This window comes from Ascaphus truei, chromosome 5 (assembly GCF_040206685.1).
Source record: "Ascaphus truei isolate aAscTru1 chromosome 5, aAscTru1.hap1, whole genome shotgun sequence".
NCBI classification, from domain to species: Eukaryota; Metazoa; Chordata; class Amphibia; order Anura; family Ascaphidae; genus Ascaphus; species Ascaphus truei.
The window spans coordinates 126,030,942-126,056,958 of record NC_134487.1 but is presented as its reverse complement, the minus strand read 5'-3'; the positions used below and the strand labels follow the sequence as shown (position 1 = coordinate 126,056,958).

The window sequence follows — 26,017 nt, the reverse complement described above, 5'->3', positions numbered from 1 at the left end:
AACTGACAATGTCTCGATGGGAAGAATTTTTTTTCAGTCTTGTGCCTATTTATTTTGATAGTTTTTTTTTTTTTTTTTTTTAACCAGAAACCTTAGTTGACGATTGAAGAATATTTTGACAAAATAGTCAAAAATATAACCTGACTTTCTCCTTTTGGCTTCTAACAAAACGTTCTCTTTTAAGGGGTCACACACCCACACTTTATTGATCCTTGGTTACCATCTCTTGCTCAAAACAAAGAAGATACCCTTTGATGTACAATATGCTCCATTTGGACTAAGCAAGGTTGGGCCATATCAATAATTACCATAAGCATATAGTAAATAGGTGCTTCATTTATTATAGATGCAATTTACTTATTTTACTAAACATTTTTATTTTTTTTTAATATTCCCATACCAATTCTAGTAATGGCACAAGCTGAAAAAAGCATACTTGTTGCTGTAGACATATTTTTTGAGCAGTAAAGTCGTTTGTCGCAAACTGCTCACTTCATGTAGAGAATAATATTGATGTAGATTATTGCAGGCATACTAAATACTACACTATTCTGATTTGTCATACACTCTCAATCGTTGAGCTGTCAGTCTGTGCTAACAGTTACCGCTGATATTGGCATAAGTTTGTCTCGCAATCAAGATAATCTACAAAAAAGTTTGCTAGTATCTAAAATGAAAATTTAAAAATTGAATACGCTCGATGCTTAATAGTCTAAGATAAACAGCTCAACTAGCCATAAAAGATGTATGTTAACAGGAATTATGATGCCATTAAAGTGAATGCATCTCAGCATGTGCCATAGACATCTCTCTAACAAGCAGATTTTTGTAATAAATATAAAATATGTTTAATTTATGTATATATTTATTTATATAGCGCCATTTATGTACATGGCGCTTCACAGCAGTAATAGACGTGACATAATAATATAACACTTAATAGGAATAAGCACTTTAGAAATTACAGTAACAGTAGATTAATAAACACATAAAAATTGTGGGATATTATAACTCAACAAGGCTACCTGAAAATAATTTTAAGGGGCTTTTTGGACAACCTGCACAGTCATCAGGGACCACAGTTTGAGAACCCCTGCACTGTATAGTAATATGATGTGGTAATATTAATCTTGATTGAAGTTACTGGCATATATGCCGTAGTTTACAGAGCCAAAAATTGCTCTTTTGCCATTAACCTGGCACTAAGATACTCAATTTTAAGAAATGTTCCTTAGCAACAATGTATGAAATAACTGAGTGCTGACTTGGCACGGCTCTTGTTTATGAGTGATCTTTAGAAAGATTATAGGATTAGCTAGGATACAAAGTCATTGCAGCAATATTATAAAGCAATGTTTACAAGTTTGTATCTAATTGCTGACTTTTTTTTCTTTTGCATTGATTACACATGCCAGACCTGTATGTATGTCCTTATTTGTATAGCGCCATCCATGTGCATAGCGCTTTACAGCAGTAATAGACACAAATACATACCATTGGCTGTAAATACTGTGCTACATAATGGGAATAAACTGCTCCTAACGGATCAGATCGAAATGTAAGTTATGTGATTTTACAGTATACACATCAACATCCTTATTACATTTGCCATTGGGGCATGTGAATGAAAATTATTTCCATGAAATTTGGTTTGCTGCCAAAACTAAAAGCCTAGTAATATTAAAGACAGCAGTGTCGAGAAACCTACAGTACTTGGCCTTTGACCTATTGGCTCCAGGTGTCATCCCCAGGGGGATTATTATGAACGTTGCCACCAGGATTTTTATTTCCCGTTAAACAGTTTTACAGAGCTCAAGCAGTGCTGAAAAGTACCTGATAAATTTGGCCCAGAAATGCACATTTTTGTTCAAGAAAACAGAGGAAAGAGGAGAAAAAAAATATAGGCAGAATGTGACAAGATGAATCGTAGTCATCTCTTGGTAATGGTGTCAGATATATTTATTACTCCCCATTACCCAATTACTCACTTTACCTTCTGTTTTTCAGCATGTGGAGTAGATCCAACCTTTACTTTTAAGCTCATACATTGCTACTTCTAAGCGTACTTCAAAACAGTGAGGGTTATTCACGACACTGTGATTGCACTGATTGGGGCACTATGGCATGGAGACCCCCATTGATTTCAGGCACTATCACAGTTTAATGAATAACCCTCTGTGACATTTATTTGTTAAATACACAAAGTAAACATATTGCTTCTATGAAGCAATTTGGTATATTAATAAGTGCAATGTTAGAGACTGCATGACAACACTTATTCAAATGAATAGTTGTTTTTTGAAATCACACCTATAATAATTTCATCAGTCTACGCCGATATATTTGAGTCAAACATTTACAACAAATATTAGTTTTCTTGCAACAATTATTGAATCATCATCATTTTACAATTAAGGCTGCAGAACAAAACATAAACTAGAGGCATGATACATTCTCTAACTCGTATAATATTGGGTGAAAGTTGGCTAGGACTTCTCCACTGGTGGAGAGATAGGCAGGAAACCACCTGTTCTGTGCTCTCAGTTAGCCATTGGCATTATAGGGGTTTCACATAATTGTGATACTATAGAGATCAAGCTTAGCAGCACACATGTATTCAATCAGAGCATACCTTGAGTAACTGTATGGATTACGACCATTTAGTCCCCCAACGGTGGCTAGTAAGTATAATGAAAGGTAATAAAATCAATTTGACTGATATCTCAAATTAATAAAGCGAGGACAATCAAGAATACATATTCTGTGAAGTAACTATTTACAGTGCTGTATGTGAGTGTGCACTCTGCAAGCAACAGAAATCACTGGAGATAGGTCAGTATAAAACTGTTACTAAGCGGATTGTGACCGAAGTATAAAGTAACAGAGTGCAACACCAGTGCCTTGTGGATACATGTAAAAAGTAAGGACAGAAAAAAATTGAGTCTCCAATTTGAGGTCTCAATGCCAGTAAACTTCTCACCTAGTCCAGTAAGTTAGTAAGCAATGCTGTTGGCAAGGTACAAGAGCACGCAGAAAACACCAATCTAATGCCATAAACATATAAAAACAATCTGTTTAGTTGCACTTGTCAGCATGAAGAAAGAGTCTTTTCCCTACAGTGCAGTGACCCACGATGTCTGCCGTTCTTTCACCCTGGCTCACCCCTGCTCTATCTTTTTGGGGGGGTACGGGTGATATTGTTGGGCATTTTTCCTTTATTGGATTGATTCCTGGTAGCTTCAGCCAAGAAGATGAGAATGGCCTTCATCCTAGCTGGGGTAAGTAATCAGTTTTTTTTTATGGTCAACATTGATTGCCAATGTGGCTATCTTGGACCCCATTAAGGAGTAGATAGCCACAGTGACAATCAATGGATTTAATGGCTATTTTATTTATTATGTGATTGTTTTTTTAATTGTATTTATTTTAAATATTGTTTTTTATTAGTACTTTATAATTGTCAAAAGTCCTATTAGCCACATTTGTCTAATAGGGTTATTGTTCATTAGTCTAAAGGGTGAAGGTGTTTGTTGGGGGGTGGGGTTAGGTGGCTTGGTGGGGGATGGGAGTAGTTGCCCCAGGCATGGGTGGTTAGGCTGCCCAGGGGGTGGGGAGGTAGGGGTTAACCCCTTGATTACCTTAGCGTTAGTAAAGGTAGACAAGGGGGGTAGGTAGTGTATTTTAATATATAAAATGTATACTATTTTTATTACAGGTTACCATTGCTTAACAGTGTGGCAATCTATGTCCCCATTGACAGGGCTTAGGTAGCCACCATGGCAATCAATAGCTTTATATGATTAAAATGTACTGGGCTTTTTTTAATACATGTCTTTTATGTGTTTTTAATGGACAAAATCACTATTGGCCACATTTTGCTAATTGGGCTATTGGATATTAGTCTACAGCAGGGCTGTCAGACACATGGCCAAGCGCATCCTTCTGCCCAGCCCACAGACCCCCACGGACCAGGTATCGCAATATGAGGGTAGACCTGGTGTGGGGGAGGGGCCTGTGCTGCCTTTTACATGCTGCTACCCATGTGCCGTAGACAGATTTCCCGGGGCCCAGGACTAGAGTTACGTCAAGGGCCTTCCCTTCCCCCCGCGTCGGTAGTTTTGCGAGCCCCCCTATTTCACACCTCACGAGCCCCCTCTATTTCCCCCCTCTTCCCATGTATTTCTCTCCCCTCCATCTCACTTTTAATCCCTCTTTTCCTCACTCATTTCCTCCCTCACCCCCTCTCTTGGGTAAGTCACGTGATGTTACAAATAGTATTTTATAGCTGCTAACTCTTTCTGATGTTCAACACATGTTTACACTGTGGGGCACTTACATTTCAAAAACACCAAGATATATTAATTATCCCATCGAATATCCTCTGCTGCTGCAAGGGTACCGTGTACCTAAGATATGACTGTAAATTGCTAACTAGAGTCTACAAAAAATGGTCAATATATTGAGACAAGTTAGTCGTGAGAGAACCTATCCCAGAGATAATTGGTCTGCATGTTGGCTCTCTCTCATTTTTATAAATCTTAGGGAGATGATAAAACACTCCCAATACTGGATGTTCAATAAGTAGACAATCAAACTTTGAGGGACAATTTGTTTCTGGTTAGCACAGAAATTATTTTTCCAGAATACACAAGGCTTCTTTCACATACTCCATCCCATCCTGGATCACAATCCCATCCCCGTTATGTGCCTGCCAGATTACAATGCTGTTGTTATTTACAAGTATTTTTTTTAGGGTGGATTGTTCCCAATGGGAAAGGTTTTTTCTCAACTGAAGATTTTTCTTACACAATGCAAATTCAATCTTTGAAAATAGAGCCTGACTCAAATTGTCACCTTCTGAATAACATGTTTTAAACATATAGAGGCTCATATCTGCCATGTGTCTATATTCTAATAGAGAACTTCAAGAACATGGTCCATAAGGTGTCTTCCTGTACTGGAAGGTATCTTATGGAAAAGTACCGCTCAGCAAATACTGTATGGCCCAGAATGTTAGATACTGCTATTGAAGGTAAAGTACTTCAAAAGGAACACACATTGAAAAACTAGCATATAGCTCCTATTATAAATATATTTGTCCTACAAGATTATTTTCCTCTATATTTTTACCTCAATAATGAAGTTATTTATATTACAAAATACATTAAAACAGGAGACACTTTTCTTAATGACACTATTAACTGCTCCTTAATAAGTATGCTCTTTTGAACCCAAGATTACCTTTTGGGCTTTTGGCATGTCAGTGTGACGCTGAGCACGTACAGAGCGTGCTGCCTTAGATGGCTTGACAGGCGCGCAGTACATCTCCAGCCTCCTCAAATCACAGCTTTGGAAGCAGCATTCGTCCACTATTCCTTTGTGATGCGTGCGTCGATTGCTGGATCCATACCCTGTTGGCTTGCCTGTGGAAAAAACACATTATAAAAATTCAAGGTGAAAGAAGATTCTGTTCATTTCTAACATACCATTACTTTTTTCAATTCCAAATATTCTCAGTGAGACTACTGATCCATTCCCTGACATCATCTAAAGAGTTTGGATTTTATATTTTTGTATGCATTGCTTTCTTGAATTGTGGTATAGTTTTTTTGGTACTGTTTAGTTATTCCCCTATATATCTTCCTGCATTTATGTAAAGCTATGGAAAACTACTGTATACAGTACTAGCAAGGAGAAAACAGAAATAATTCAGCATGTTCTTCCATCTCATTATACAGTAGGTATAAAGGACCTTATATTATTTCCAGCCCTTTTGCTGAATATTTCCCTAAACTGGCAGAATAGAATTTCCCATGTAAATAAGACAGATGGTGCCAGGAATTGGAGAATCCAAAGATACTAATATGCTGTGCTGGAGCAAGCCATAAGGAAAAGAGCAAACGTTACTTCCATGGAATATTCTGCTATTGCAGAACTGCACTGTGAGTGGGGTATGGAGAGACAGAATTGCAGTTCCAGTGAACAAGTTTGGGGGTTTGTTTTCTCAGCATACAAAGTATTTATTTATTTTCTACAAAGCATCTCTCCTCTATGGGGTGGGAGTCTACAGTTTTCCCTTGTCAAGGAAGAAAGCAATGAGGTTTGAGGCACCTCAATAATGAGTTACACTTTTTCCAGGGTGCCTGGACAGTTTTCCCTGAGAGACTGACTCTAGACATTCATCCAGACATTCATTCAGATTGGCAGTAGGGTACAGCAAGAGTCTACTGAGTCCTTTGATCCATCAGCAGTTTAGTCCTGGCCCCGCAGCAAAGAAGTCAGTGCTGTGGCTCTCGCATTCAAACTGTTTCCCCAGAATTCCAGACCAAGCAAAACAACAACAAAAACAGGCTTTCAGACACACCCTTTAAAGGCTTGCAGCTGATCTTGGCTGCTTAGGCTAAGGCTGTAGTGCGCACAACTGGGTGCCTTGAGACGCTCGTTTCTGGCAACAGCGTGACCTGGTGGACACCTGGCAACATGCGACGGGGAGGCATGGCGGGGGAGCGACGGGGAGCATGACCATGACGTCACACGGCTGGTTCGCCCTCATTGGCTGAACCGCCGCTGTGATGTGGGCAACGCTCCATCGCCACAAGAAAAGACCAAATCCTTATCTTTAGAAAATGTGAAAGCGCATTGTGCCGGGGCGCACAGGCACCTACTGGGGCCGACCCCATAGGGAGCCGTACCTTGTGTGCGCCGTGCACACCGTCGCCGTTGCAGCTGCGGCCAATGGGGACCTAGCCTTTGACAGGCAAGTGCAGGGAAGCTGTGATCCAGACCACTAAGTATAGGTAAGCCTAGTATAGGGATCCCTTAACAGAAACGCTGTCCTGTCACATGCACCAGTCCATCCATACAATAGACTTACCATCTTCATAGTTAATATACAGTATCATTACTAACCATTGCTATTTAGTTTAGGAATTCATTATATCAAGCATGAATTAGCATGACTAATTGTAGCATATGTTGTGTTGCACAAGCAGAAATTTTTGAAGCAAACATCTTTTTGTATCAAGTTTTAAGAACATACCCTACATTAAAATCACAACCGACCTACAGTATGTTCATTTGTGTACATAAATCAATAATAATGAGACACAATACATACCAATCACCTAGACAATTACTGTAGGCCCCAAAGTTTTCACTATATACAGTAATTCCCCTTTGCATCTCATTTGGGTAAAGTATGCTTTATTGCTTCACATATGATATACGTGATTGAGCAACCACAATTGTGCTTTAAGTTATTAATAAAGCATACATGTGCTCCATTTACTACAGCATGAACTTGCTATCACAACGACTTAGAGAAGAAACTAAGCAAAGTTTTAAACGTGATTAAACATGTTATTGCTGAAGCTTCCGAAATAGTCCATCTTATCCTGAACCATTCACTATTGCCCTGATACTGTACATTTGCCAAGTCTGTTTTCATGACCTAAAGTCTGGGATTCATCAATGACTTTCTTGACTAGCCGTATTCGATAACTAGTGAACACAATTATGTATGTAATACTGTCACTGTGGAAAAGAACTGAAGCAGGAATACTACAAATGAGTAGTATCACTTAGTTTTCATCTTTTTCCCTGAATGGGAAATGTGCACAATAGTCATTGTAAAAGGATTTTAATACAATGGGACCTATGCATTAAACTCTGATGTTGTCTGTTCACAATTTGTCTGAAAATGGCATAAGAATTATTGGTGCATAAAAATTACACGACTGGACATCTTTTTTGAACGTGCTTTTCATCCAATTTGCTGCAATACCGGCCCAGAAACTGACATTCAGAAATCTCACCTACCTCTCTCCTGTGTCCCTCCAAAAACCCTATTTTCCATTCCTGAAAAGGCGAGTTTTCAGGCGGGTGACTTACTTGGGCGATCTGCAAACTTTCATCTTATTGAATATCCCATGAATATGTAATTTTGCGAATTTGCCTCACTTGCATACAACATTTGCATACCACAAAGATTTTTCATAGCCGGAACCAAAAGGCGTAACAAAATAGCTGTTTTTGCATGGTTTTGAAAAGCAATAAGGGCTTAATGAATACGACAAGTTGCACATCTGTGTGAAAATGGCTGTTTTTGCCTAGAAGTGCATCTATCAGAGCTTAATGAATAGGCCCCAATCTGGTCTGTTGATAACAATCTAGTCACAGGAGACCCTGTTTTTTTCGATTGTCAGATTACTGGAAGCTTGGGAAGCTGTAAAAAAATAAAACAAAAATAAAGAAGTTTCCTTAATCAAAATAATTAAAATGTAGAGATGAACGAGTGGATAAAAACACTGTCAACTCATACGGTCACGTGACTCCTGGTGTTGGCCCCCTTCCCTATGGTAGAAATCACTCCATTGCCATGAACAGGGGGTGTCCAGCTGGGGCCACCTGCTTCTGCAGATGTGTGGGGCGTGATTATGGGATTTGCGTCATTGCACCTGGGCTAGACTGGGTGTCATGATGCAAATTGCATCATCGGGCCGTGACACATTGGTGACAAGTTTCCAAAGTTTACAAGTCTGTGAACTACATACTTTAAATACAAATGTATACAACATGCAATCTTTTTCTAGATTCATGCAAACATGATTCTTTGACACATACTGTATTGAAACAGTTCAAATTCCCATGGAAACACTAACAAAAATGTTTTTATTTAAGGAAATTATCAAAAATACTCTAGGTGTAAAATCTCATTTTCATGTATGTTCAATATGGATTATAAAACAGAAGCACAAATATAATTATATGTACATTTTTATTTTCAAATAATAGAACAGTACATTATTATTACTGTATGTTCCAGTATATTTAATTTGTACTGACGTCATTTTATTGGAAGATTATGCAATCTTATTCTACAATAAAGTGACATTAAGACTATGCTAATTATATTTAGGGGCAGATCCATAAAGCTCAGTTAGTGACTTAACAAGACTTAAGACTTAAACTGCTTAACTTCAGTTAATGTCTCATGCTAACTGGCTTCTACAAAGCTCAGTAATAATGCACTAAGTACTGTTTTCAGCCGCAAGGAGCCCTTGCTTTACTATGATGGACGATAGTGCTAATGTTATGCAAAACAGGTGTTCCCCCTAACAATGCCAATTCACAGACATCCGTTGACCTTTGTTATGCTTATCGCAATGATTTAGCATTACGTTAGTTAAGTCATGGCTGCACTTTATGTAATTCACATACACACCATTCAGATAGCTACATGTTATATGTAACATCCTGTTATAATAGCATTAACGAGTCACTATTTGACAATTAATATAGGCAGTGTTTCCCCATCCCAACATCACTGATCTCTGTAGAAGCTTTTTTTGATATGCAATCGCCTACAATAATGTTTATACTGTTATACCGTCCCCCAAAAAACAAACATTTTTTATTTTCAAAAAAGGATGCAAAGAGAAAAATAATGTACTGTATAATGAACTGAACATATGTACTGTATAATGGCTGTATATTATATGTAGCCTTTCCCTCCCAACTGCACTGTAATGCTTACATTATTAAAGCCATGGAACGCATCATCAAATAGATTAAGAATGTATTTATATGTGGGTACCCAAAATTTTTGGGATGGGGACACTTTAATTGTGTTTTAGACAAATAAAAAAATACAAGAAAACAATGTTTATAAATTACATTTTTATTTTACTTCAGTGTTGCATCAGCAGAAAAAGCAATAAATCCCAACACTGGAAGAAACCCCCCAGAAAAACATATTTTTGAGAACGCTGTGTTCTTTTGCTCCTGCGAGCAGTAGAGGCACGAGCCCCTCGCTGTTGTTGCAAGCCACGTCGCAATTGGGGCTCTGGAGTGGGCGTGGTTGGCTCATCTGCTGGTCAAAATATCCCACCTGACTGTGTGACAGTCGGTGTGGTAAGGCTAGATGATAGCCTGGGCACCTCGATGGCCTGTTGGATCACATTCATTAATTGTGTTCCGAGGACACAAGTAGGAAATGGGATTATGTGTGATTAAATGGTGAAAAGCTTTGTGTAAAGGTGTTACGGTTTAACATATATTTAGTGCCAATTATATCTATGTGATCTGAGGCATGGTAAAAGGTTACAGTTATTTGTGCTAGTTGTCCTACGTTATAAAATGCGCAGAGAATGATCTTTTGGGGGGGACATTTTTAATCGTTAACAATTGATATATCGACAGCTGTGGTCTAAAACACTTTCGTGGATAAAATACAATACTATATGGATAATACTACATACAATGATGTCAACTAAAATAATAATCAAGTCACTCAAATGAACTTAGAACCTTTGTTTAAAAATGTCAATTGGAATACATATTTTGAAAAACACATTATAGCAACAGAATAATTCTTATACTTACGTGTGTTAATGGCACGGTTAATGCTTAGCTTATGTCCATTTAATTTTCACATTGTTGAGTTATGGAATTACAGTATGTCTTTCACATGTGGGTGGCTCATTTGGACATAATTCATTTTTTATGTTTATGTAACGTGACTATCCTTCAGAGACATTGTTGGGTATTAACCCACCAGCCAAATTATTGCTGGTTATCATATATATCTTTAGTACATTAGCACATTAGCTATCATTTAATTGTTTTTTTTAGTTGTTCTCACTATATCTGTTTTTAGTGCGGTCCACCTTATTTTAATGTATACCATTAAACGGATGTTTTAACATACCCATTATACAATACACCTAGGACCAATTTAACTGTATGAGTATCTATGTGACGATACATCAGTAAAGCTACATTCTCACACACAGACAGCCAGTGCACGTTATTGGGCCTTTATCTGGCGGTAGTGTCTTTGCTAACTCAGTGTCCTCTTTTCTTTGTTCAAGTCATTGCCCTAGCGCACCTGTCTGGTTGCCGACCTTTGGTCACTTAAGGTAGAGCGGGTTTCTTTCATATTTGTTTCTAAGTAATAATTATTTAAAGATCGCTGAAGTGTTGACTGGAATGGGCAGACTGATCACCTGTGAGGTTGGAATGATCTCCATCAGTCTGTGTTCATACAGCTCAAGATGGAGCTCCTTAGGTGGACCACCTCATGTCCTTTTGATAGACTTGGCATGGTCAGAGAGCTTTTGCTTCATCTCCCTTTTGTTGTCAGCCAATCTTTTCTTTAACATGTCAGTGGTTCTGACAACATGGCCTAGACTGTTTATGGCCTGAAGGATGATATTCCAGATGCCATTTTTTTCACGTTTAATGCACAAATGTGCGCAAGCGACTTAACATGCTGTTAAGCTTATGCTACGTAATGAGGACCCTAACCGCTGTTTTTGCATAATATTAACATTGTGGATCTCCGTTAAAGCCAGGCATCCTAACGTCCATTAAATATTTAGGTAACGACCTTAGTTGCCCAGAATTAACTTAGATTTATGGATCTATCCCTTAGTACAGATGTTGTTTTCACGTCAAGCAGCATATTCTAAATCAGCCAAAGAGGGCACGTCGGACTGTTTTCAGCAGAAAATCCATATTGATTTTTTTAGCTGGAATCAGCCTGAAAAGCCACTTTGGAAAATATAGAATAGGGCCCTAAGTATATATATATATATATGCACTGAGCTTTGTCTGTGTTTTATGTTATGTCTCTGGTTTTAAATATGTATATATACACACACACACACACACACACACACACACACACACACACACACACACACACGTGTATGTGTATATCTATATATATATATATATATATATATATATATATATATATATATATATATATATATATATATATATATATATATATATATAGAGAAGAGATGACCTAGGCGCAAATAAGCCAGGAAAGAAACAAAGAGAAAAATATCATAGGGCAGTATGTCTGTTACTTTCAGAGTTAAGGTGGTAAGGTATACACTTACACTTAATCAGCCAAATAAAAGCCTTTAATCCACCACTGGGATTCAGGAACACTGCTGCTGGGATTTCTTTGCTGTTTGCATGGATCTCAGACTCTCCACGACTGCTGCTTGCTTCAGGGGTCACCTTTTCATCTGTAGCTGCGTGTCTCCTTAGCATGGGATATAGCTCACCAGGGAGGGGGGGGGGGGAAGGGGAAGGGGGACAATGGAACAAAAATAGTATAAAACCTTTTATTGTAAAAACTATCTAGAAAATAACAAACAGTATCTCACTCACATGGTGTGAAATAATTTCAAGCAGTTGAGAGTTTGAATTGAGTCTCTCACACTCGTAGAGTAAGCTGTCCGGTCCACTGCACTGCTGCTAGCCTGGTTTACTTCCGCGTCACGTGCTCCGGCTCCAATTCTCGCGAGACTTCGACCTCCAATGACGTCACAGCGCTATCTCCACTCCGTTCTGCAGCGCGTCTCACTCTGCTTGGTTTGCAATGCCTGCAATGACTGCAGGGTCTGCCCTACGCGTTTCTCCTCTAGGGCTTCCTCAGGGGCATAATATATATATGTATGTATGTATATTTACATAGACACAGTTTTATGATCTATAATTTAAACTAAATGAAATATCTAAACCACTAGATTAGCAGAATATCTGTTCAGGAACAGGTATGAATTACATTTGACCTTGCAACTTTTCCTATCATTTTGTATCAGTTCCAAAACCCTTGTCATGTCGCCTTCCTATGATTTGCTCAACCTTCGGAATATTACCTAGGGATCAAAGGACTCAGCAGTCCCAGGAATCCCTCACACTGATGATACATGCCAAGTATTGTTTTTTTGTTTGTCACTAGAGAGCGCTCAGTTGACTTTGGTTAGATATTCTTAGGGGTATTACACAACACCAGATGGATCACTATAATTAATTCCAATAACTTTATTAAAACCCTGAGTCAGGCAACCATTCTCAATCATCCAGCTATGTATAATGTCATTAAAGGTGGTTCAATGGGTAATAATGGGGATGTGTATTAATCTTATTTAATTAACATCATGTAGCCCCATATGTGTTTTTCTATACTGTAACATATGTACAGTAGTATGTACGGTATGTTTGCATGTTTGATACATTGTAAATTGATACTCTAGTTGTAAAATCTAATTTTGAGTATGTTCAATCTGTTTGATAAAACAAAAGCACAAATGTAATTATATGTAAAATTGTAATTAAGTAATAATCCCTGAAGAACAGGGCATTACTGGCCAATAATGCCCTGACTGGAAGAGTTGAAGGCCCGAGGCGAAGCCGAGGTAACCCAAAGGCATTATTGGCCAGCAATGCCCTGTTCTGAGGGGATTATTACTATTATAGGATAAATGTAGGCTTATTTTAAATTTTTTTAAATTTTTTCATAAAAAAAGATTCATTTTTATAGTCATATTGATTTTTATCAGCATGATGGTCTACTTTCTTATGCTTTTACTGCAAGTTTATTAAAAGTAAATTGTACATATACACAGACCCCTCTACACTCACACACGCACACTGAAGCCCCCCCCCTCTATACACACAAACACACACTCTGCAACACCCCCATATACACAAACAGACACTCTGCAGTCCCCCCTACACACTGTGCAGCCCCCTCCTCTACACCCAAAAAACACACTGCAGCCCTCCTCCACCCTCTACACTCACAAAACACACACAACACACAGCAGCCCCCCCTCTACACCCACAAAACACACTGCAGACACACACACACTAACAAAACAGACTGCTGCCCCCTCTGCATCCATAAAACACACACCAGCAGCCCCCCTCTACACCCACTGCAGCCCCCATGTAAACCACACACTGCAGACACACACACACACACACACACACACACACACACACACACACACACACACACAACCACAAAACACTCTGCACCCCTCCTCCACCTACAAAACACACACTGCAGAGACACACAAATCAACAAAACAGACTCTGACACCTCTACATCCACAAAACACACACCCGCAGCCCCCCCTCTTCACCCACTGCAGCCCCCTGTAAACACACACACTGCAGATACACTCCAACAAAACACTCTGCACCCCTCCTCCACCCACAAAACACACACTGAAGCCACACACACTGCAGCCCCCCTCTACAAGAACAAAACACACACACAGCAGAAACACACCAACAAGACTCTGCTGCCCCCTCTACACCCACAAAACACACAACAACAGAAGACACACACTAATAAAACACTCTGATGCCCCCCTTTACACCCACAAAACACACTCAGCAGACACACAAACCTTTCCCTTCACTCTTCTGTGCGGAGCTCTCTGCAGACAGGGTGGGGGAGGAGTCAGTGTCTTGCTGGTGCCATCTGTCCAATCACCTCCCCTGTCTAAGTGCAAATTTCACTCTTTGTGATTGAAACCTGAAAACTGATTGGCTTAAAAACTTGGCAAGCTGCCAAAAATTCCGGGCCATTACTGATTGGTTAAAATTCCGGGCATTATCCAATCAGAGAGCAGGGATTTCAATAATGCCCGGAATTTACCAGCTTTAGCCTATAATTTCAAGTAATATAACATTCAATTATTATTAGATTCCAGTACATTTCATTTGTACTGTATGTTAGGTCACACTGCCTTGAGCAATTCAGTTGCAGAAATGATTTCACAACTGAAGAAGAATTGATAAATGCTTATCTGCAGCCTCTAGCAGCCACACGATCAGATAGCTTCTCAATAAGGTACTGAACTCATCCAGTTATTTGGACCTGAGGTAATTATGGAGCCTATCTAATACTTTTTAAAGACCAACCATTTCCAAATGGTCAGTAAAAATCATAGCCTTAACTAGAATGGGCATTAGTGATAATAACATGCAAAAGAGGAGTTATCATAACATTTCATATCAACAAAAGTTGGTTAAGGTTAACGTGCGTACTTAAGTTTTTGTTAGTTACTGTACAGATGTAGCAGCCGCAGCCATTATTATTCCCGTTGGTGTATGGCAGCAGAACCGACACAACATGACAGCAAGAACAGTCACCATTCTAAAGAGATTAGACGTGCATGAAAAGGGATGGGGCTAATGCCCTAGCAGGTGCAATAATGCCTGCTACATCTGTATATCACATAAATATCCAGACCATTGAGCCTAGGTTTAAATGCAAGACTGATCATTTATGTTGAAGTCTTTCAAAAACTGCCCGGCAATTATGGTTCTCCAAAAATACTGGATGCAATGGTGAAAGATGTGACGCGCTCGAGACACACACACTCTCACCTCTCTACGCTCCATGCTTTTTCTCCTCTCCTTGCCCCCACCACCAAGCTCCTGACACCTATCCTGATGCATTACCCAACAGCAGCCAATCCAGATGGAGGAAGTTGCCCAGCCCCTAGCCGTCTTATGTCTCCCAGCTTGAGGAAATCCATAGCTCCCCAAGTCGGTCTCTTCACTATGCCCAGAGTATTACCTCTTATTTTTTACTGGACAGTGTGTCCAAATACAGGACAGTCCGGTTCAATACTGGACACCTGGCAACCCGCGTCAATTCAGTATATAAAAGTTACTGATTTATTTAATAAAATTTAAAAGGCTGGCACTCGCCTCTTGTGATGGAAAGTTAATATATTTTAATATATTAATATATTGAATATATTAAATGTACTTTTCATCACACTGGAGTGCCAGCCTTTTTCAATCTTAGAATTTATTGCTCTACATAATCTGCCCACAAATAAATATATTGGGATGAAGTTCTTGCAGGAAAAAGTGCAAAAGATAAATGGGCAATCTTTACATCAATGTTAGAGTACACTTATCAGTGTATACCTTTGAGTTATCACACCAGTTCCGGAGTTAGCTCCAATTCAAGTAAATGGGAGTTAAAGCTAGAATGGGTGCGATAACCCGAACAGGCACTTGAATACTGTTGTTTTAGAAAGGAAAAATATACAGGGAGATGCCCAATAAGTGAAACATGGGAAGGATGTTGATCCAAGGAGAAATCCGATTGACATAAATAATTACAGGAAGGTACTTACTTTTTCCCTTATATGATATCATTGTTAAATGTTTTACTGGGGATTTGTATTTGCCTTCCTCTGCATCAATATACATATAATAATATAGGAGGAGTCTTAGTTGATTAAGTTAAAAAAAGGTTGAACTCAATGAACATACAGAATGTCTTTTTTAAATCTCATCTACTATGCAACTATTCAACAATTTAATATTTTTTAATACTAATTGTTTATGGCCATTTTTCCAACAGAAAAAAACTATAAGGGGATGAAAAGAAAGGGGGTGGTGTGGACGGACGTTCACAGAGGTACACAATTGGAGACTTTATAAGGTGAAATTATAATAGGCTTTATTGTGCCTTTTCCTTTTCATCAGGAAATCATCCAAACACAGGGGGGGGGGGGGAACAAAGCTTCTATTCACTTGGGAGTATCTCTAGTGAAAATACCATGCAATTAATTCACAACTCCATAAGTCAAGCATGTCTCGCAGCCCCAAAACATATAGCATGAAATAAGCAGATATAAGCAGTCTCTTAATTATGAAAGTCTTATCTGTTTCTTGCTGTAGAGTAAGCTTCTCTGCTCTCCTGGAACTGCACCCGTGCGTGCACAGAAAATATCAGCATCCAGGTTTAGAAGTCTTATTTGGTGTCTTGCAATCAGCTATGCTGGGCAGAGCTCAAGACCGGTCAGCTCCAGAGATGTGTGTTCTCTTGGTCAGACTCTCCTGGGAGTCTCAAGAACACTCCTGTCTCTCCAAAGGTAAGCTCTCAGTCAGAGCTAAGGAGTCACTTCCTGTCTCAACAGACAAGCTTTTGTAAGCAATCAGGCAGGTGGTGTTTATTAATTGACTACCAGCAGTTAACCACCACACTGCCAGATTAAAGGCACATTACTTGAACAGGGATTACTCCCCTGTTACAGGTGGGTTTATGGAAGAGAAAAAAGGGGGGTGAATATGGGAAAAATGTAGTCATTATTCAGCAACTACAGAGCTTAGGTAAATAGACATAGAAACATTTGAAAGTAGTGTTGAATAAGTGCATTTGGGGAGCGCGACCCCCCGGGGGTGCAAGAATTTCCAGGGGGGCACGGCGGTTGCAGTGGCCCCGCACTCTTCCCCAAGACAATTAAATTAAATGCCGGGGAATCACGTGAGGACTCCCTTACCTTTCTTCGTCGACAAGTCGCCATGGCAACGCGGCGTCAAATGACGGTGCGGGGTCATGTGACCCCGCAGCGTCATTTGATGCCGAAAACAAGGTAAGGAGGAGGATGCTAACGGGGGGGAGAGCAGGCGAGAGGCGCAGACTGAAAAGTGTGCGCACCCCTGTTCTAGTATACCATTTAAACAGAGATCAGGGGGCTAAACATAATTTAACAAACTCTCCCAGACATCCAGACATTTTTGGTAAGTATGGTACAGTAAGCCTGTACGTTTCTCCATACTAGCCACTTCCTATATTCTTTGACTAACTTGGAAAAGAAGAGGGACGGGATGGTATTAAGGTAGGGAATAGGGTTTGAGTCTGCATGTATTTTAATATCTGTGTTAAGGAGTAAAATAGGACAATAGCAAGCACAACTTAGGGTCTTTCACTTCTTTCCAGTATGGTGATGAAAGTTGCCTCTTACATTGATTTAGGAATTTGCGCATTTTGTATAATACTGTTGATCAGGTAAACCATATATGGAACCAATTTCTTCAAAGAGGTTTTTTAGTATTTTGTTCAAAATACAGTCAGGAATGGCTGGTCCCAATTTGTAAAAGAAAGAATATACCCTAAAGTGGGTTAAGAGGGGAATAGTGAGAGAATAGGATTGGGATAACTGGTCAGCAGAGGCTGAAGATATACTTATTCTAAACGGATTAGCAACCAAAGAATTTAACGTACATGCCCTACTGTATATGAATTACAGTAGAAGATTATTACCAACTGAGTAATATAAAACAACACAGCCTTCCGTTTTATTATGCAGAAATATAGAAATATATACAGTATAGAAATGGAATCTGAGGATTAATGTATGAAAGTCGTCCATTACATACTGTACCAGGAGAAGTTACAAGAAATAAAAACGACATGGGGGTTGGGATAATAAGATAAAATAATTCTAAAGCTATGAACGACATCAACTGCTTCCCCTCATAATAAACGCGGACTCCATATTTTAGAACTTATAGCAATTGTTAATGTTTTATTGCACTGCAAGAAAGTGATGCAGGATCTAAAAATTAAGTGGATTAAGAAGACTGAATATAGATATATATTTTCAGGAGATATCTTATGTTGAAAATCAGTGCCTAAATGACAGAAAGATGTTATAGGTACGTATACATCGTATATGATATAATGCTTTGGTGCAACACAAAACATTTGGATAAAAAATAAGGAATGAACATGAGCTGCTATGTTTTTTATTGCTTTTCATAGAAGTAATAGTGTGTACATAGCTTTTTTTAAACCTCACAGATCTTTTCTTACTGTATGTACTGTGTACTATTTATATGTATACAAGAGATACGTGACATTTTGAAAGCTTCACACAGTATTACACCTATGAAGAACCATTTGTTGGTTTACTAAAGGCACAGTCCAGCTTAGATAGTGATAGTTGACATATGTAAAAACAAAGTGTTTATATTACTTTTCAAATAAACTAAAACACAGAAGTGTAAGTACTTTAAAAATAATTTTTTAGAGTACTGTACAAATGTTTCTGTTCTCAGCTGGTGGAAAGGGCTGTTTTATTTATGATAACCTACCCGGTCTTTGTGAGTTCATTAGAAAAGAAGGCAAAGATAAGAACAGTAAGCAACTTATATTTAATAATGATTTAAAAACTACTTATGTTTGTCAGATTGTATCTTTTTAGGGCCTCATTTACCTAGATTGAACCTATTAACAAACAGAGCCATATTTACCAAATGGTGCTAAGCCATAAGACACCTTGTAGCCCATTCAAGTGAACAGGCAGCAAGGTTTCTTCTTTAGACATCCTGTATTAAGATGTTTTAGGGCTTAGCACTTCCAGTGAATATACTTGTAGTATAATGGCCCTGTGGAACGGTACCTGCATAAAGTTTTACAGGCTGCCAGAAACACATAAAATATAGGACCAGAAATACTATTGCTCCAAAACCACTACCGTTTCACTACTTAAAATACTGTACAAATCGATAGTTAAAATGTTGCATCTTATAACACTTTCATGTTACTCAAATATTGAATCAAATTGTCAGATAAATATTTTAAATGCATAAAAAAGGAAATCAAAGGAGAAATCTTAAAAGGGGTAAGGTTTAGGAGTCATCTTTCTCTCCACAGATAGTACAGTTGACTTTATCACTGCAAAGAAAATATTACTGCACATGCTTTGAGAGACCCTTTAAATTTTGCATGCCTTCTAATAAAATTCTCCTTTTCAAGATCTTTTTATTGTCTCATGAAATGTCTGTGCACACACATGGTGCGGAAACATGGGAAGAGAGGTGCCCCCGGACGGATCAGTCAGGCGGACGCGCTAACAGGAGTGAGTGAATCCCATCACAAACTATTCCTGAACTACAGAGACCCCTAAATAATTTCTCCTCTTTATGCACAGATATTCTGTAAGTGCATTTTTAACTTTTGTGCCGAGTAAAGCTAATAATTGTACACTATGAGGGGTGTGCTTTTCTCTATTTTTTTTAAAACAATTGCTAGTACTTTGTGTTTTATGAGCTCACGGCGTCATTTGACGCGTCTCCGGAGCCAAGGTAAGTGCAGAGGGCTTCGCCGCTTCCCCAGCACTTAATTTAAGTGCCTTCGGGACACACGAGGGGTCTCTGTAAACCCAGCACCCCCACAGACAATCTCGTGACCCCCAGTTTCGCACCGCTGAGTTAATACATTGAGACTCACTGGGACATTTGCACTGCGACACTGTTGATGCACAACATTCTCTCCTTGCGTGTGTTTCCACCCGAAAATGGGGACCATGGCACTCGATATCCTATATAATGTATAAAGCACTGTTATTTATAAGATAAGTTGTGCTGTGTTGTTTGCCCCCAAGCCCTGTTTCTTAGTAGCTTGGGTCCTCTTTTCTCACTGAAAAAAATAAATAAATAATAAAATAAAAATAATAATAATAAAAAAAATAAAAAAAAAATATATATATATACCCAGTTAACCAACCCCACACTGATGAGACCCATTAAGGTCGAAACAGCTGTCTGTGGGTGGGTTTTCTGGGTATGCACCTTAACCCTTGCTGTGCTCAAAGCTATGACCATGCAGCAAGCTTAAGCCTATAGGGAACCATGTTAAAAATGGTTTTTGAAGCAAAAAGTGGTACTGTGTGCTCATTTGCATGTAATTTCCCAGAATCCCTTGCTGCAGTGGAAGTGCTGTGTGCTGGGTGATAATGGTGAAAGGCGGGGTTGCAGACCTGCCTAAGACATGCAGATGAGCATACAGTTGTATTTACATTTGTATATATATATATATATATATATATATATATATTTTTTTTTTTTAAATTATTATTATTAATATTTTTTTATTGTTTATTTATATATATCCTAGTGCAAGCATAGAAAAGGGCAGACAGTTAGTTATGGACAGACTGTCATTTTCTTTGGTACATTCTGTCTTATTATTGGAAGTTCTTTTTTCTAGCAACACTGGAACTACATTTCCTTAAATCTATCAATAGTATCAGGCAGTCAAAAAAGTGGTTGACCATTCCATTCCATTTGGTTTGTAAACTTTCATTTATTCTATATTCATACTTGGCTCAATATCTTATTTTTCAAGAAGTTATATTTCATATGTTCATCTTTGCTTCATGTATCGGAAACAAAAGTAGTTTGCAAAGGGCTATCAACAACACTGTCTTGGGTCTTCTATGCACAATGTGTGGCTTGAAAGGTACAGGGACACCCGAACTTAACCTTTTCGCTGCCAGAATAGCCAGCAACAAATTGCGCTGCAGACATTTCTGGCAGCAAAATTATCCGCCTCGATGTAAAGAGGAAATGATGAAGTTGTGTGAAGAAAGAATGTAAACACAAAGTAGGAAGCATCATGGCGTATTACTTATTGCTTTAGATAAATATAATGACCCAGAGGGCGAGAACCTCACAAGCGCAGCACTAATTTCTAGCCTAGGTCAGATTCCAGGGCTGGAAATGAAATCATCTGCCAAGAAAATTTTCATTGGCACCAAAAGTGCTTTGCATGACAGAATCACATTTCTAGGAAACTGACTAGGTTTTCCAAGGTCAAAGTTGAGATAACATAATTAGATTGTAGATTGCCATTGCTTTGTTCGTAATGTATCTTTAAACGGTTAATAAATTGCAGTTAACTGTACCTCTTTTTAGCTCATAGTAATCACAAACAAGCATGAGACCCATTACATGTTCAGTATAAGAAAATAAGAAAGAAAAATGTGTAGGATAAAATTAGTATTAGTTTTCAACAAAGAGACGATCTCGAAACAATTCAATTTTGGTAAGGATTTGTTTAAGATGCCTAATGAAAAAGGTTAAAGATTGGACATTATCAGTAACAAGGTGTATTATTATTATCCCTGATCTCTGGAATATCATCCTGGATGGCCATCCGCCGACTGAAACTTAACATGGCAAAAACAGAGCTCCTTATACTTCCTCCCAAACCTGGCCCTACTACCTCCTTCCACATTGCTATTGGAAATACGATCATTCACCCAGTACCCAAGCACGCTGCCTAGGGGTCACACTTGATTCCTCTCTCTCATTCTCCTCTCATATTCAAAACGTTTCTAAAACTTGTCGCTTTTTCCTCTGCAATATCACAAAGATACGCCCTTTCCTCTGTTACTCGACTGCTAAAACTCTGACTCAGGCCCTCATTCTCTGACTTCTCGATTACTGCAACCTCCTGCTGTCCGGCCTTCCTGCCTCTCACCTGTCTCCCCTACAATCTATCCTAAACGCTGCTGCCAGAATCACTCTACTCTTTCCTAAATCTGTCTCCGCATCTCCCCTCCTGAAATCCCTCTCCTGGCTTCCGATTAAATCCCGTATCTCACACTCAATTCTCCTGCTCACTTTTAAAGCTTTACTGTACAGGCATACCCCACATTAACGTACGCAATGGGACCGGAGCATGTATGTAAAGCGAAAATGTACTTAAAGTGAAGCACTAACTTTTTTCCACGTATTGATGTTTGTATTGTACTGCAATAGTCATATACGTGCATAACTGATGTAAATAACGCATTTGTAACAGGCTCTATAGTCTCCCCGCTTGCGCACAGCTTCGGCACAGGTAGGGAGCCAGTATTGCTGTTCAGGACGTGCTGACAAGCGCATGCGTGAGCTGCTGTTTGCCTATTGGGCGATATGTACTTACTCGCGAGTGTACTTAAAGTGAGTGTCCTTAAACCGGGGTATGCCTGTACATTCTTCTGCCCCTCCTTACATCTCAGCCCTAATTTCTCGCTATGCACCATCCCGACTCTTGCGTTCTTCTCAAGGATGTCTTCTTTCTACCCCCTTTGTATCTAAAGCTCTCTCCCGCCTTAAACCTTTCTCACTTTCTGCCCCACACCTCTGGAATGCCCTTCCCCTCAATACCCGACTAGCCCCTTCGCTATCCACCTTTAAGACTCACCTTAAGACACATCTGCTTAAAGAAGCATATGAATAGCACTGGATAATCATGGACACATGATACATAAAGCTTGGCCCCCTACAGATGCACTTACTAGAATTCCCTCCTACTGTCTCTGTACGTTCTCCCTACCTATCAATTAGATTGTAAGCTCCTCGGAGCAGGGACTCCTTCCTTAATGTTACTTTTACAGTATGTCTGAAGCACTTATTCCCATGATCTGTTATTTATATTATTTGTTATTTATATGATATGTATTACTACTGTGAAGCGCTATGTACATTTATGGCGCTATATCAATAAAGACATACAATACAATACAATTATTATTATTATTATTATTATTATTATTATTATTATTATTATTATTAAGATTCCACAGTTTATCACAGCAATGATTATAGTTCTATACAGTATGGTTTTATTTTTTAAAGAACTTTTTGCATTATTGTATTAAGCTCCTGAAAGGTACATTTGAAAGATTATTAAATAAAAAAATTCCTGTAAACAATACTGCAAACCTTGAAAAAGAAGCTTTGACCTATTTAAATTACCTTATATATTGTCTAACTCATGGGGGTTTATTTATTTAAGTGCGATAGTGCCAATTTGGCATCTCCCATAGATTTACATAGAATTTGAAGGCAGATAAGAACCACTTGGCCCACCTTGTCTGTCCGATCTGCTGTAAAACCTCAGACCTTATCTGATCGTTGGCTTTCTTTCACATTTAGAATAGCCTTATGTCAATACCAAGCATGTTTGAATTATTGTACTGTACTAACCCCTACCATGTCTGAGTGGAGGCTATTCTACAAATCTACCCTTTTTGCCTGCCACAAGAGAGAGGGAGGGGGGGGGGGGTTGAGAGACGGGAAGAGAGAGACTTACTTTTAATTTAGTAGTGTCTCCAGTTGTGTGTGTGTGTGTGTATGTGTGTGTGTGTATATATATATATATATATATATATATATATATATATATATATATATATATATATATATATCAATAATAAAGACAGCGCCCTTCACACACTACACCCAAATTGCTGCAGCCCTGATCAGATGTGGCAAGATGTTGCACCCAGCACAGATGCCTATTAAAAATATAACATGCCAATATGCTTGTGGTATAAAACAATTGTAAATATAATTATATTAAATAAATTGCCCAAAAAATAAAAAATGTGCATGAAAATAAAAATAAAAATAAAAATGAAAAAATGAGTATAAAAGTGAAAAATGGGATGATCACACTAATTGTGACCTATGGACTAGAAAAATATAAAAAATAAACTATATAGTTGAAACAGTTGATAACATAAAAAAGTGTTAAAAATAAGCCATGAAATTGGGAAAACTATAAATAAAAATAACGATACTTAAGTCCTTATGAGTCCATGAAAATAATAATCTTCTTTTTTTATATATATATATATATATATATATATATATATATATATATATATATATATATCATCTCAAACCTCCCCCCACATAAATTAGGGACATGCCTATGCTAAAAGAGGAGCACACCTGAGGTACCCGGCTGGGAGATATGCTAATTGACATGCAAAGTATATTTAAATGAGTCTCATCCCACACTCCCTAAAATGATTCCCATACTAACTATATAAAGTTGATAAGCCTAAGGATTCAACCTAATTACTGAAATGATATCTGACCCAACTGAAATATAACTCACAACCACTGCTGTTCTAGGCCGCAGCTCTAGTAGTATGAACTAACCCAGCTAATGGCTAGCAGGGCACCACTGTCTACTACTAACATACCTCCAAAGGATATTTATTTTCTTGATTGTAACCTTGAAAGGACTTCAAGCATAAAGTAATAATAAGTACTGAGGGCTGTGAGTTACTGAAGCCAGATGAGATTAAATAAAACACATGTTTCTGACACACACAAGTAAAAACGAGGTAAAACACAGCAAATAAAGCAGATTCAGAGAGAAAGTAATATAACAAAGTGAGCTGGTGACTTGAGTTAGTACTTCTAATCTTATAAAGAATAAAGTCAGCGGCCCGTATGTACTAAGCAATGTTCTGCCATAAGGCACCTTACAGCCAATTCAAATAAATGGACTGTAACGTGTCTCCCCATGCCAGAAGATGTCTGATTGCAGAAGACTGCTTATTAGATATGCTTCTCTGTCCCAGAAGAGGGTAAAGTCCTTTGTACAGGTCTGAGCACTCAATGAGAAGAAGAGCTCAAAACTAAGTATACTGTGACAGTGGTTCTAGCCATCAGGTGGTTTAGCTACTGGAGCTGTTGTTCTGAATAACAGAAGTTGTGTGGGTTCAACCTCTGATCCTGTTGAATCTGATACCATACCCCATTCCTCATAAGGTACCTTAGACTTTTCAACCCAATAACACTTTGTGTGCTGTGGGAAGTGTGGGATGAGATTCATTTAAATATACTTTGCATAGCTATTAGCATATCTCCCAGGTTTTTTCCTTGTTCAGCACAGGCATTTGAAAGTCTCTCTCTTCTATAGATTAATACCAGAGCAGATTTTTAACACTCCGGCAATGGATTTTGGATTCAATATGAAATCCAAGGTGGGATTCTTAAAAAAGAATCCGGATTGTATTCATTGACGGATTTGAAGAAATAAATAGATTTTATACATTTTTTTTTTAAATAAAGTACTTCAATTCAGTATGTGTCTGGCAGATGGCAGATGGCACAGGGAATATTTTTGTCCCTACTCTGTTATACCGTAGCCACCTTTGTGCATATACATTGTGTAGTGCCAATATTAGTGCTCATACCTGTAGTAAAGTAACTTCCTCCCCCTGGCTTCCTTTAAAAACACATCACTTTCACATCCTGAGAGTTTAATGTTTGTGTGGAGCACACCCGAGATACCTGTGAGATATGCTTATACTGTAGCTGGACTAGCTACATGTGTGAGCAGTGAGAAGCTCAAAAGTATGATAGTATTGCTACCCATCCGCTGGTTTAGCTAGAGCTGCAGCTTAGAAAAGCAGTGGTTGTAAGTTCTAGTCCTGTTGGGTTGTACACCAGGTGGGTGATTTAGGCTTATCAACTCTATATAGTTGGCATGGAAATCCTTTTGGGAAGTGTGGGATGGAACTCATTTAAATATACTTTGCATATATATTAGCATATTTCCCAGCCAGGTACGTCAGTTGTGCTCCTTTTTCAGCACTGGCATGTCTCCCTAATTTGGAGGAACATTTGAGGGGATATATATACAACTGGAGACAACACTCAATTGAAAGTCAGTTTCTCTCTCATCCCTTCCCACCCTCACAAATTCAATATGAAATTTGAGTTTGAATTTTAAAAATCTGTCTGATATTCAATGGGTTAGAATTAATCCACTTGTGTTTTTAAGTACCCAATCGACAGATGGATTGTGGTGCGGGGG

General features: G+C 38.5%; 1 protein-coding gene across 1 annotated transcript in view; it reads right to left on the bottom strand.

Annotated features, from left to right (window-relative positions):
- IGF1 (insulin like growth factor 1) overlaps nucleotides 1–26,017 on the bottom strand; it is a 173,609-nt gene that overhangs the window by 8,066 nt on the left and 139,526 nt on the right. The window contains exon 3 of the mRNA XM_075600614.1: nucleotides 5,242–5,423. Within this exon, the coding sequence (XP_075456729.1) occupies nucleotides 5,242–5,423 (182 nt within the window). The remainder of the gene's footprint in view (nucleotides 1–5,241; nucleotides 5,424–26,017) is intronic.